At 50.0% G+C, this 13,368-nt stretch overlaps 1 protein-coding gene across 5 annotated transcripts in view; it reads right to left on the bottom strand.

Moving 5' to 3' along the window:
- SEPTIN11 (septin 11) overlaps positions 1 to 13,368 on the bottom strand; it is a 48,814-nt gene that overhangs the window by 17,924 nt on the left and 17,522 nt on the right. For all 5 annotated transcript variants that reach the window (XM_040064285.2, XM_040064284.2, XM_040064283.2 and 2 more), the window contains exons 2-5: positions 6,178 to 6,292; positions 3,948 to 4,143; positions 2,710 to 2,896; positions 891 to 1,052 (exon numbers count right to left, since the gene is read on the bottom strand). In XM_040064285.2, coding sequence (XP_039920219.1) covers positions 891 to 1,052; positions 2,710 to 2,896; positions 3,948 to 4,143; positions 6,178 to 6,292 — 660 coding nt within the window. The remainder of the gene's footprint in view (positions 1 to 890; positions 1,053 to 2,709; positions 2,897 to 3,947; positions 4,144 to 6,177; positions 6,293 to 13,368) is intronic.

Raw genomic sequence — 13,368 nt, 5'->3', positions numbered from 1 at the left:
TGGCAAAGGGGTTTTCCCAGCAGCCAGACTGCACCTGCAGAAGGCAGAACACTGCACACAATGCACCCTGGTAGAGCCACATCCCTTCTCCGTGCCAGCTTCTCCCTGCTCAGAACAACACAGGCAGGGAAGAGAGGCAATAGAGAGCTATGGAGAGGGTCTAACATTCAGCTGGATGAGATAATTGCCCATCTACAAGCCGTTGAGAAGGAAAACTCACAACAGGCTTCATGTAGCAAGGAAATAGCTTCATCTGAGTGCACTTGCTTTAGGACTGGCACATCCTCTTGGGGTCAATCAACATGTCACTGCCAGCAACCCTGAGCTCAGGTTCTTCCCTTTGCACCCTGAGTCAGGCCCACAGCAAACAGCTGCTTTCCTTGGAAATCCCCACTAAAATGCTTGGTCTAGTCTAGCCCTGAGGGCCCTCAAATCTGCTAGAGGCAGGGGAGGAGTTGAAAGCCAGAGCCGCTGATGGCCACGGGCCCTGTGGAGCGCTGGAACAGCAGTGCCGGTGCCCTGCTCCCATCGGAAACCCAAACAAAGGCGGCAGTGAATGAATCACCCTCACTAAGCAGCAAGTGGTCGTTCAGGACAGGAAAGCCAAACCTCAGCTCTCTGCCCTGACCGCATCGGGGCCCTGCCTCCCATCCTCTTCCTTTCCCGAGACGGGAATACTGCAGCAGGGGAAGGGTGTGAAAAACTGCACCAGGGCAGAAGTGTTCGTCACACGATGAAACGTATCAGACCAGGTGTCTCCAGCCCCCAAAAGCCTTCTGCAGGCTGATGTCCGTGCTTACATGGCAGTTCTAAAGCCAAGTAAGACGCAGCACGGCCATCAAGGCCAGGCCCAGGCACAGCAAGGGCAGCAAGCCCCGCAAATAACGTACACTCATGGTGGCGTTGATCTCGGCCACAGTCTCCTCGTCTGTCGGGAACTGGTAGATCTGGACACCGTTGCTGACCAGCTCGCTCATGATTTTACTCTTGAACTTGTGCAACTCGTTCTTTGCAATGGTGTCAGCCTTGGCAATGATGGGGATGATGTTCACCTGCAAAACAGGACAGCATCTCCACATACAGGACTGCACAGGTTGTGTCACTGGAAGAGGACAGAGCAGGACGTGCAGCGACAGCCCTGAAGTGCCACCAGCCAGCACCCCCAGCAGATGAACTTCCCTGGGGCTTGCTGCTGCCAGCAGCCCCACCTCCGACAGGATTTCCAGGCAGCGGCGACGATGGCCTTAGAAAGAAGTCAAATGCAATTTGGCAACGTGCTATTTCCTGTCCTGTCGTACTCCCCTGCTCATCCAAATTGGCTGGACAGGAAATGCTGTCATAGATTATTATGAGCTGCTCCAAAAAAATAAGAAAGGAAATGACCGTCTCTGCACATCCCCTGGTACCGCAGCTGGCTGGATTACTGCGGGAGCCACGCTCAGACAACAGCCTGTCACGGGCCCTGGCTTGGGGAGCGTCACCAGCAGAGCTGCTGTCACCCCTGGGAAGCAGATGGTGTCTATCCAGCCCTGGGACACACAGGACAGGGGCTGGCAGTAACACAGGCACACTTCCCCCACCTGTGTGCCCTCGTGTGCCCTTGGACACCCCTGCACTGCTGGACCAGGGTTCACTCCTCCCTGCACAGCTCTGAGATGAAAGATGAGTTACTGACTCTCTTCCCTAGACAGGCTATTGGCAAGGATAAAGATCCTGCCTTCTTTCCCTTTCTCCTCCCTCCAGAGGGACAGTTTCTGCTTTTGATCTTGCAGGTTTGCTTTTCCCTGCAACAGCAGACAGAAATTGTACTGAGGATAACAGTAATCTCGACCTATATGGAGGGGTTTTAACCACAGTACTTGAAGATCCTCTTCTATTACATCACTTAATTCTGTTTGGAGTTATTAAATCCCCCTTGGCCAAAAGATAGAACAGGAATGTCAATTAGCTCACTTGGGATAAATCTCCATAACCTTATCTTCAGTTGAAGAAGGCAAGGAACTTTCTCCATCACCACATAAAACCCAATCAGTTGGCCTCTAGGAAACAAAGAACCACTGTCATCATTGATGTCCCACAGAATCAGGATCCAATGAGCCAAAGGTGCACAGTGGATTGATTTAAATTGCTTAATCATGTTGGAAAGGAGCACAGAGAAGGCTCAGCTACTCAGGCTCTACATTTGTACCTCAGTTATTTCTCCTAGAAGAGGTGCAATCTCCTTTGAACCATGGTTTAAACCAAGCCCATAAGGGTACCTGGAAAAGCAGATGACAAGTAACATATTTATTCAGATTCTTCTTGATGACATTACAGCTAGAACACCACTACACTTGCCACAGCAGATCAAATCACTGCTTTCATCTAGCTGGATGTGGTCAGAGCGAGCAGGCACAGCACTTCCATTTGTTTTTCACTGATTAGAAAGATGACCTGAACTGGCTTTATTGACTTTAAAGATTAGCTGGGGAGCACATGGCCAAGTTCCCCACCAGAGGTAGGGCTGGAAAAGAGAAGGATTCCAAACTCTCACTAAATCTCTGCAGCACATGAAGCAGAACAACGACCCATTGTAGCAGCCTGCCCCAGGTACACTTCTCACAGGTTTTGCCTGCAATTCTCCACTACTAAATCCAGACAGTATTTTCCTGAGCAGATGGCAAGATAACGAAAGCACCACAGGGCCGTGGTGACACAGGCAGCAAGTACCTTACTGTCGAGCTTCTTCATGGTGACCAAGTCCAGGGACTTGAGCGAGTGTCCGGTGGGAGCAATGAAATACAGGCAGGCGTGGATCCGCGTGTCGTGGTAGTTGAACAGGGATCGCTTGATCTTCAGCTCTTCCTGCAGGTAGGCTTCGAACTGCGCATCGATGTACTCTACTATAGGCTTGTAGCTGGAGAGAGAAGGCACAGAGAAAACCAGGGAATTGGCTGCTGGGACCACACAGGCCACTGATGGACACTCAGGAAGCTTCAGGGGAGTTCTGTATGGTACAGGACAGGTGCTGCTTCCAGGACCCTCCCCACCAACGTCGTGTCCCTCCTTCACAAGGGTGCGTTTCCACTTGGTGCTCAGACAAAGCATAACAGACATGACAGATCTCGATTTTAGACCCATGGAAACCACACAAGACTGCTACCCTGAAAAACAACATTTGGCAGTCTTCAATTAAAGTCTGAGCTGCTGCTCTGCCAATCTCACTGAAAATCATCTAACATAAAAAAAATTAAACATGAAATCATGACCTACCCTAGCTCATCCAAAATCTCATCATCTTAATACAGGGAAGGGGGAGTCACAAGGTAAGAGGGACTTTGCAGGAACTGAAGCCTGTGAGCAAAGCTCGGAAGACAACTGCACCATTCATGGACTTTGATGGGACATTTTGTTGGAGAAAAAGCTGCTCATGCAGTGTAACATGTTCTTATTCAAATTAACCGTTCGTGCTTCTGGAAAGAAAAGTGTGCCATGTGTTCCCCCTCCACCAAGGGCAGCTTCATGGACATCACTAGGTGGGTCTGTAAAATGACTGCTGCTCTGGTTTCTTGGCTTACGGAAATTCTGTCTCTGACCATGAGACACCGAAAACCTCAGAGACATGTGCGAAGAAAGCTGTAAGGGCTCACATTGCGAGAAATATTAGAGAAAGACCCGTAAAAAAAGCGGAACAAAGGAGGACTGGGAGGCCTCAAACTGGAGGACAGAGCAAACCACACCCACCACAGCCATATGTGCCAGGACACAACAGGTGAACGAAAGCTGTCCCTAAGCCCTGCTGCGCTGGGCCTGCCCTTCTCTCCACAGGGTAAGGCAGGAGCAGCATCGCTTATGGGATTGGGAAACAGCCCCAGAAGAGCGAGGGACCTGCTGCCCACAGAGGGAGGCCCTGGAGACCTCAGAGCACACCAGCACTGGGATTTCTCCCCCGGCAGAGCCCGGTTTACCTGTCATCCTTGTTGATCTGATCGCCAAAGCCCACCGTGTCCACAATGGTCAGCTTCAGACGGACGTTGCTCTCCTGGAGCTCGTAACTCCGGGCTTTCAACCTCACGCCGGGCTCGTTGTGCGTGGCAGGCTCGCTCTCGAACTTGGTGTTGAACAGAGTGTCCATCAGCGTCGACTTGCCGATGCCAGTTTCACCTGAGCGGACAGGGGAAGCGTCAGGATGGAGCCACTGCTCTCCCTCACCTTCCTCTGGCACGTTCACCATGTAAGGAGTTATTCCACTCGGGTAGCAGTGGAATTAGGCTACATGCACATTGCTAAGCGAGATAATCCCTGCAGGAACAGATGTCTTCAGAGACAGTCCTCATCTTTACCAGGACTGACCCAGGAACTTTCTTTATGGTAGGAAATTGTAAATTCTCTTAACATGTCTGAACCTCTGATTTTGTTTCAGCCTTTATTAAGGCAGTTGTGTTGTCTCAAGAAGATCATCCAAAACCCACAGTGCAACTTAAGTCAATAAAAATCTGAGATAGAGAAATATATACGGAGTTCTTAAACAACAACAACAAAAAGGCACACTGCTTAAATACCAACTTTTTAAACTATTACAGTTTCACTAATCCCCAGTGCAATTAGTAACATGGATAAAATCATTAGCCTAAATCCCATTTTTCAGTCAAAACTGTTTGGTTAGCAATTACACTCTCAAACAGCTATTGCTACCCATGCTGTGAGCAGGGGTAGGCTGAGGCAACTCACATAAAAAGCCAAGTCTTAAACTGATGGCACAGACTGCCCATGGCTGAAGCTGCGAATTTCAGGGAGCTCCTGATGGGAACTGCTGCATTCTGTGCCAGATAGGCTCTGCAACATTTCACATCCCAATTAGAAGTCTCACATTCCAACACTGAAGTTAATTGTGTCCTCTCTCTCAAATCACAGTTTTAAACAATATATTTTTTCAAGGGTGAGATTTCTGTTCTTCGGCCAACTGCAGCGGTTTGTGTGAAATTTTAATGTGGACAGGCACATTTCACAAGAAAAAAAGAGGTGGATCAAATTGCTAATGGAGACATATTAAGTCACACTAAGAAAGGCATATTTACTGCAAGAGAGAAAGGCAATTAATTTATGCCATTTTGATCAAAGAGCTGCCTGCTAATCGCGCTGTTCCCTGCTGGATTGAAATGGTTTCATGCTGCTACGAGAGTCACGTGAGGGTTGGGAGCTCAAGTGTGCAGAAGCGTAACTATTCTCTTATCTCCTCCTTTCACACGCAAAGCTACAGAGAGGAGTCAAGTTTGCCAGATTTCTTTTCAGGCAGCTCACAGAAATTCTCAGTTTGCTGTAGAAAAATCACAAGCAGAGGGTTGTGGGGTTTTTCCAGCTAATTAGTGTAACTAATTAGAAGGGACAATACTCCCCTCCTGGAGGCTTAAATGAACAATGAATGGAAAGATGATGTTTGCAGCCTGCACTGCCAAGCTAAGAGAAAAACCCAGCAGTATTGTCCATTTACAGAACCAGATCCTGGATTCACTGACAAGCCAAAGCTGGCTTGGCTCACAGTTCCATGGGGCTGAGCAATGGATTTCCAACTGCAGAGCACCCACGGAGTATCAAGACAGAGCTACCTCCCCACAAGAGGGGAGCCCAGAGAAGATGTTGCCTCCTCATATTTCACCCTCTGAACAATTTGGGAAAGTAACTCATGCGATTAAACCAACTTGCAGATTAAATACAGCAGAGGACAGGTGACAGGCTTTGTTCTCCAGTACATCATTTGGAGACTAAAACTGGCATCGTTTCTAAGTGGAGAAACTAAGAATGTAAGGAGACAGCGAAACCCTGGAAGGGAAGGAATGCAATTTGGTGAGAAACAGCCTCCACACCCAACCCAGAGAAAAGCAGATTTAACATCCTTTTAAAAATACATTTTGTTCCCAAGTTCACTCAGTTGCCTTACGGGCAGCCCTTGGGGAAAGCAGAACCGCTGGATGATCAAAGGGATAGATTTTAACAGCTAGCAATTTCCATGCTTTGACTCGGAGGACGGGGCAGAGAAAGGGGAAAGAGGAATACCAGATTCCACCGCGGAGCAGGTCTGGGAAGACAAGCGTCACTTCCCTGCCAGTATGGTCTGCAGCGGCTCAGCCCTGCCCTGGGCAGAGGGAGAAGGTGTGGATGTGGGGCCGTGCCCCCTGAGGGCGCAGCAGGGTGACCTACCCACGCACAGGATGTTGAAGCAGAAGCCCTGCGACGTTGACTTGTTGACCAGCTGGTCCGGGAGGCTGTCGAAGCCCACGTGGCCGGACAGGGACAGGTTCCTGAGGTCATCGTTCTGTAAGACCCAGAAGAAAAGCGCTCAGCAGGGCTGCCATGCCCCTGTCAGGGAAGAAGTCCCGTCAGAACCGCGTTAAGGACATGGAGGCTTTTGGGACGCAGGATCTGTGTCTTAGGTTTCCCTCCCAAACGCACTCTCCTTTTCCTTCTATCCATCTCTGCTGTGGGGCTCAGGAGCTAAAATGTCCCTGACCCCAACACAGGCAAACACCACCACACTGGTTCTCCATGCCTGTCACCAATAAACCATGATTCTTTCCCAATCTGCAACACCCAAATGCTGTTTCTGAGGCCCCAGCATCCCATATCCTTAGGGTTATCCTAAGATTATTTAGGCAGACACCTGGAAAAGAGAACGGAACACTGTCAGAGCTGTGAGCTGACCAGTTCCTGTTTGGTTGGTGAAGCAGCTGAGGCGGCGTCCTTCTTGTCCACTGCACAGCTACACAGCAGAAACCAGCCAACCATCCACTTCAGAACTTCCCCAGCAGCATGGGAAACTCCCCAAACTTCCCAGTGAGGCTGTCTCTCGCAAGAAGCACACAGAGGAGTGACAACAGGTTGTGATACGGCCCTGCTTGCAACTCCAAAAGCTGCTCCTGACACCTGTGTAGGCGGACAGAGAGCCAAGGCGGTGCTTTCCTTGGCTCAGTGTGCCAAAGGGAAAGAGTGGCTCTCAGACTTGCTCTGTCCTCCCAGGCCTGCAAGGGAAATGCCAATAGTGTTGCCCTTTTCCTGCAACCCTTCAGCATGGTGACAGCAGAACGCAGCTCAGACAGCAACTAGAGTTCTCCATGTGCCGCTAGAGCCAGCTAAAATTCTTTCCAGCTTTTCTGGGCTTTGACAGGAAGGGCATGAAGCGAGAATGCTGCTCTGCCATGCCTTGGTTTACAAATAACCTCATCTGACACGAGGTGAGGAAGCACGGCACCACAGAGTTTCCTGTGTGACCTACAAAGCCCCTGGTGCTGCCTCTGCATGTCCTCAGCAGCAAAAGAAGCCAGGCCAGGCCCAGAGGTGCCAGTCACGCCCGCTCTCCTCCTCGGGGGCTTGAGCCAACAACATCCAACACCCCAAAGCTGTTCCGTGGAGGGCAAGGGAGCAGCACTGACCTGGCAGAAGGGAGGTTTGAAACAACCCTCAGATTGTATTTGGGACCTTCCAACAGCAGCTGTATGGCAATCCACAGAGAAGCTTGGAAAAACAAGGCAGCCCAGTTACCTCTTTCCTAGCAAGTCACAGTTATAACAAGGTCCTGAGCACAGTAAAACAAGCAAACAAAAAAAACCCCACAAACTTGGTAGACCTGGAGCAGCTCTGCTATTATTTCGCAGCATTTTTCACCTAAAGTTTGTTGTCCTTAATTTGGAAAATACTGACCTTTCTCCAAACCCTTCCAATGGAGTCACTCCACCAAGGCCACAATAAATTACAGTCGTGGGAAGCCTCAGCCTGGTTTAAAGATGCTGGAAGCACCGGCTTCTTTCCACAAAATCAGTGGGCTTTGGACCAGACATGGAGAACTCTTTGGTTGTTAGAATCAAAAGCAGAGGAGGAGTTCCCACTCTGCACATTTGCCGAGCAGCTCCACTTCCCTCCTCAAAACATAATGGACCAGCCACCAATTGCAGGGAGAAACGAGTTACATCTGGGATGAGTGTTGATGAAAACAAACTCAGACCTCAAGAAATACAGAAATTCCCTGAGAAAAGCGACATCTCCAAGTGAAAACGTCTCAGCCTGCGCCAGGAGTCTGGGCAAAGGGCTCTTTTCTGCCACGCTGACACACAGAGCCTGGCCCCTGGGCTAGATACCTGAGCCTTGTCTTAGCAGCTAAACCAGGCTTGTCTGCAGGTAAATGCCAATTTACCAGCCTGTTCACATCCATCCCTCTGTGTGCTGGGAGCTACTCACCAGCACCACATCACAGAAGCTTAAGGTGATTAAGAGATGCCACCTCCCTCACTCAGGCTCAAAAAAGAAAAACCACCCAGAAAGACCTCATTCACCCCCAACAGGGAGTTCCCTGGAAAAGGCCCTGGGGTTGATGTATGATGTGAATGGGTTAGATTAAATATTTGTAACATTAGTATTTCTAAAAAAAATTGGTGGGTTTGGGTTTATGATCAAATGAAGGGAGCTCGGAGCAGATCCCGGAAAGCAGTTAAGTGCCCATGATGCACAGGCTTCATGCAAAGTAGTGGGTGTTGAGCATCTCTCAGCACAGAACCAGTATCTCTTTCCCTGATATATTTTGGGAAAGCAAGTACTGCCTCATCATCAGTTGCTCAGCAGGAACAGGAGTTAGACTCATCTTTTGCATCTGTGTCAGTTATTTTTGCGGCAGACCTTCTCTGGTTTATTTCCCTCCCCTTGCTTTTTTGTCCCTGCAAGCAGCAAACATCAACAGTGGAATAAACAAAAACTATCTCTGCACTTTGCAATGCCAAGTATTTTTCACAGGCTGTGCTGCACAACAGGAGACAAGAGGAGCCTGATATCTGCTCAAAACATCAAAACACTCCTGAAAAGATCTGAGGCCTGAGGCACAGGCAGAGATGAAACACAAACCCAAGCATCCACCTCCCTCAGTGTTCCCAGGATGCAGCGCATCTCCCTGAGTAGAGCAGACACAGAAAATAGCTGCAGTTCTGCACAAGGCCCACAGATACACATTTTGGAGGAGGCAGGAGAGCCAAAGGAACTAGATTTCTAAATCTCTCCTCCACACACAAACAAAGCCAGTTCTGCAGCATGCAGATGCCCTTGGAAAGCTGACAGATTTTTTGGAGGAGCTGCAGGCTGCTTCTCTCCAGAGGAAAGAGGTGCACATGCTGCATAACCACTTAGCACTGCAGCCAGGCCTCTGCTCTCCCTTTCACCTCCTCAAGAGGACAGCTTCATGCACAAGGAAAGGAGCCTCTGCTGGAGAGCAACAAGCCTGATTGCTCAGGGTATCAGCAGCAGTGCAGGCAAGTGAGTCACACTTTCGGTCTGGCAGAACAGAAGTGTTGTAACAACAAGGGGATGCTAAGTCAGATGGCCGTGCCTCTCCAGCTGTGAACTGCCATGACAAGCTCCTGAGCAGTCAGTGGGCTGGGTTTGAGCCCAACTGAGTCATCCCACCGAGAACTGGGACCTCTGGCTGAAGAGCAGTCAAAAGGCTGACATGGCTCCTGCTCCACCCCACAGCCCCTGGTACACCAACAAGCCAAGGGAATGCTACAAGCATGGATTTATTCCTCCTGCCACATGGCTCCTCTTCCAGAGGAAGCCAGCAGTGCTGCTCCGGTGCTTCAGCCCAAGCAGAAAGGTCTCATCACCCTGCCTCACTGCCTTCTTCCCAAGAGCATCCCTCATTTCCCCTCAGATGAACAGAGCTCAGCACAACTCCTCCCTTTGCCCAGCACTGCACCTAAACATCCTGCTGGACTAAAACAACTCCTCAGGAGTCACTCACAGAAACACAGTCCTGGGAGATGCCTTGGTGACCACAGACAAGTGGCAGTTTCTGAAGTACTGACCTCTTACAAGCACACTAAAGGAGTAACTGCTTGGCAAGCACCTCTCCTTGCTCCCAGTTTCAGGATCCATGGACAAGATGAGCATGGAGCTCCAAAACTGCAACTCCACAGACTCCTGCAGAAATCAGCCACTTCACACCAGATGTGCTGCTAGACTTGGCTGTCTGGATATTCTCATGTTGGAGAGCTTAAGACATCCCAAAAGCAGTGTGTATTTTTAAACTCTTCCTTAAAGCAGTCACGTCTCCTTTACTGCACACCACATTCAGGGCGTCGTTTCCCTCCCTCTTCCCATACCATCCATGAGCAGGAAGTGATTCTGAACATCCAGAGCTATGTGCTAACCTCTACAAAAACTGTGGAGTAACATGAACAAATGAATGCTTGTTTCTTGGGAAAGATGCTGATCACTTGCCTTCTCTTTGCAGAGAGCCCCACAAGGCATCCCACAGTCAATATTTCTTGGATCAACAACAATCTTCAAGCTGCTGTTATCACAGCTGCTGGCTGTAACTGCAGCAGGGGAAGAGAAGGGGTAAGTTAAGCCCCCGGAGGCACAGCAAATACTACCTACCATCACTATAAAGAGAATGATTGTCAGGAACACACATCCCACTGCTCTTCATATGAAGGGGGTAAAAATGCCTTGCAAAAGACAAGAACGGGTTTGCAGTCCCAGAACCCTGTCAAGGCTCTTTTAGATCTGTGTTTCTTCACAAATAGCTCCTGGTGGCAATGGTTTCACAGGTAAGGCAAAGCTGTAATGGATGCTCTGTGGCAAGCAGTGGGTTTGGCTGGATGGGAATCAGTGAAGCTATGTAAAACAATTCAGCTGATGAGGCACGTGCAAGGAGAGTCAGCTCATTCCTCCCAAGCCACAACAGCTTGGCAGAGCCAGCAGGAATAAAGAGAAAGCTATTCTCCTCACTGGAGTCAGGAACAGTACATCTGTGCGTGGATGGGGAGCTGGAGATAAAACTGGGTCCCGTGTCACTCCTCCAGAGGCAGCACAAAGCAGAGCCGAGTCCTTATGCTTCCGAAAGTGTCTGGCAGCTGCTTGGAAATAAAGCAAAGTTGCTCCTCTCCTAGGCAGGAAAAAAGCCCCACTCCCAAAAGGCCAAGGAGAGCGTTCCATAAGGACATTTATTGTCCCAGTCTCCAGTCTGCTGTCCTCGCTCAGGACTTAACCATGATGGCGCCTATTCCCCAGTCCAAGCAAGCTCTTGGCTGAGCCCCTTTTGCTTTAAGGCTGCTGGCAAAACATTCCCCTTGGGCCCCTCCCGGCCCACAGCTGCTGGCGGCTGGGGGTCAGCTTCACACGGCCTCCCAAGAGTTAAAGAAAACAAAAACCAGCCTCAAATTCAAGAGGGGAAAAAGACTGGTATGCAAAATATTGAGCTCGACCCCAAATATGAAGCAAGTGTTTAGTTATTTCAGGCCACATGACTTAGGAGGCACCTTTAGGAAATTCGAAAAGCTTTTATTGTTGTCAGCAGCTCAGACCAGCAACATTTTTGGCCCATTACTAGGTCAAATCATCTTAGATGCTGCATCCAAAGCCAGGGACCTCAGGGATAGTTTAGTCTGCTCAGATAAAAAAGCAGCTCAGGCAAGAGCAGGAGCACAGAAGCAAAGAGTAGTCAGCAAGAGACAGATCTATCCCTCTCCCAGAGCTAAACCCGAGAGCTGATGTCCCTGCCAGCAGGGCACCAAGTATTCCCAGTGTCTGTGGCAGAGCCAAGCTCCCTGTTCCTTGTAACAGCATCCATAATTCTGCTCCCCTTCTTTATACAGGGTTAAGGGATGGCCAAACCCTTAACTGTTGGACACATGAACTTACAAATAGTATGGGAGAACATGGAAAGCAAGAACAACTCCCTTCCCCTCCTTGGCATGCAGGGATGCCAGAAGAAAAGGGCTAATAGCAATCAATCAGTTCATCAGTTCATCAAGAGAGGAAGGATTTCTTGGCTGTTGTTTCAGGGTAAGATAACCATCAGTGTCACCAGCAGAGGAGGGGGAGTTCCTGGCTCCACACTGCTGCTGGCTGGCTGCAGGCTCGGGCAAATGTCTGCACAAGCTACTCAAGTCTGGGAGGTCCTTGGTTGTTTTTCTTCCCCCTTGCTTTCTTTCTTCCCCTTTTCTCTCAACAGGGAGAGCAGACCCCTGTGGAAGGCATGCTCTCATTCTGTGCATTAATGTGTCAATCAAGCCATGAAGATTTGTGCCTCCCTCCCTGCCACCAACCACCAGTGACTCACTGCTGCAGCTATTGTCCCTGAGGGATGGACTGCAGGAAACCATCTCGATCTTCCTGGATAAAAGCTGGCACCAGCTGCAGCTGCTTAGGGACACACAGCTCCTCACCAGTCCCCTGCCCCAGGCCTCCAGCAACGTCTGCCACAATAGCAAGGAGCAGGGTCTCTACTCCCAGTAACAGGGAACGCTGTCAGCAGAGTTATGCCACAGTTGGCTCCCTTGCTCATTAAACAGGGAGGTCACAGGGAATACAAAAAGGCTCTCCCTGAATATACTGGATTTTCCTTTTAATCCCCAGGAATCAGGACAGCAGAAAAGTTTATTTTGTGGGAGAAAGGCTGGAAGCAACTTGACCAACAAAGCATTGGGCAGCAGCAGATGGGGAAGGGCAGGTGGGACTCGTGCTGCCCCCCCTTGCAGAAAATACTGCTCTGCAGATAAAATCCCATGGGACTGGGGCATCAGCAGCCAAAGGAGGCTGCCACTGAGACCAAGCAAGGGGTTTCCCCTAAGCAGATGCCCCCAGAGACTTGGGTGATGCCGGGCATGCTTCCACGGGCACAGGCAATAACACACAGGAGTGGTGCTCTCTCCAGGGCTGGCCCCTTAACTGAAGGGCAGGATGACAGAGGGAACAGTGAGCAGGCATCACAAGCTGGCCCCTGCTTAGGTGCAGCCCACGCACACAGAGAGGAAACGCCAGCATACCCCAATCTCCCCCAGCACGGATGCCACAGGGATGGGAAGCACAAGGCCCACTTCCCGGACACGCAGCACCAAATATCCTGGTTTCCAGCGCTTGCAGCTGCGAGTGTTAGCCCCTGCCACACGGCAAGGACACGCTTCCTGCAGCCCATCGAGCCGCCGATGTTCCCGCGCCTCCGGGGCACGCCGGCGGGGAAGAGGGGAACTGCTTACATTGGCAAGCTGCAGGAACTCGGCAGGAGCGTGGAGGAAAAAGGATACAGTTGCATTCTTCTGGAAAGAGGGAAGTCAGCAAAATCAGGACCATTCAGGAGGGGCTGCAGAGAGCGGGAACGAGCATTTGTCTTCAGGCAAAATGTTTGGCTAAAGGTCAGCACAAGCTCCGAGCACTCACAGTTCCGTGTATGCCAAGAACTGACATAAAAGACATTTCCCTCCATAGGTTTCCAAAAACCACAGACCTTTCTATTTGGAGGAAAAGTGACTAATGCTTCTAACAGCCCCTGATGTCACAAACTGCTAACCAGCAAAAGAAAAAAAAAAAAAAAAAGCTGGACTTTGGGGATGATAAGGACCATATGTGCAT

This window comes from Hirundo rustica, chromosome 5 (assembly GCF_015227805.2).
Source record: "Hirundo rustica isolate bHirRus1 chromosome 5, bHirRus1.pri.v3, whole genome shotgun sequence".
Lineage (NCBI taxonomy): Eukaryota > Metazoa > Chordata > Aves > Passeriformes > Hirundinidae > Hirundo > Hirundo rustica.
Note: the sequence above shows the minus strand (reverse complement) of the source record. Positions and strands in the feature narration are given on the sequence as shown.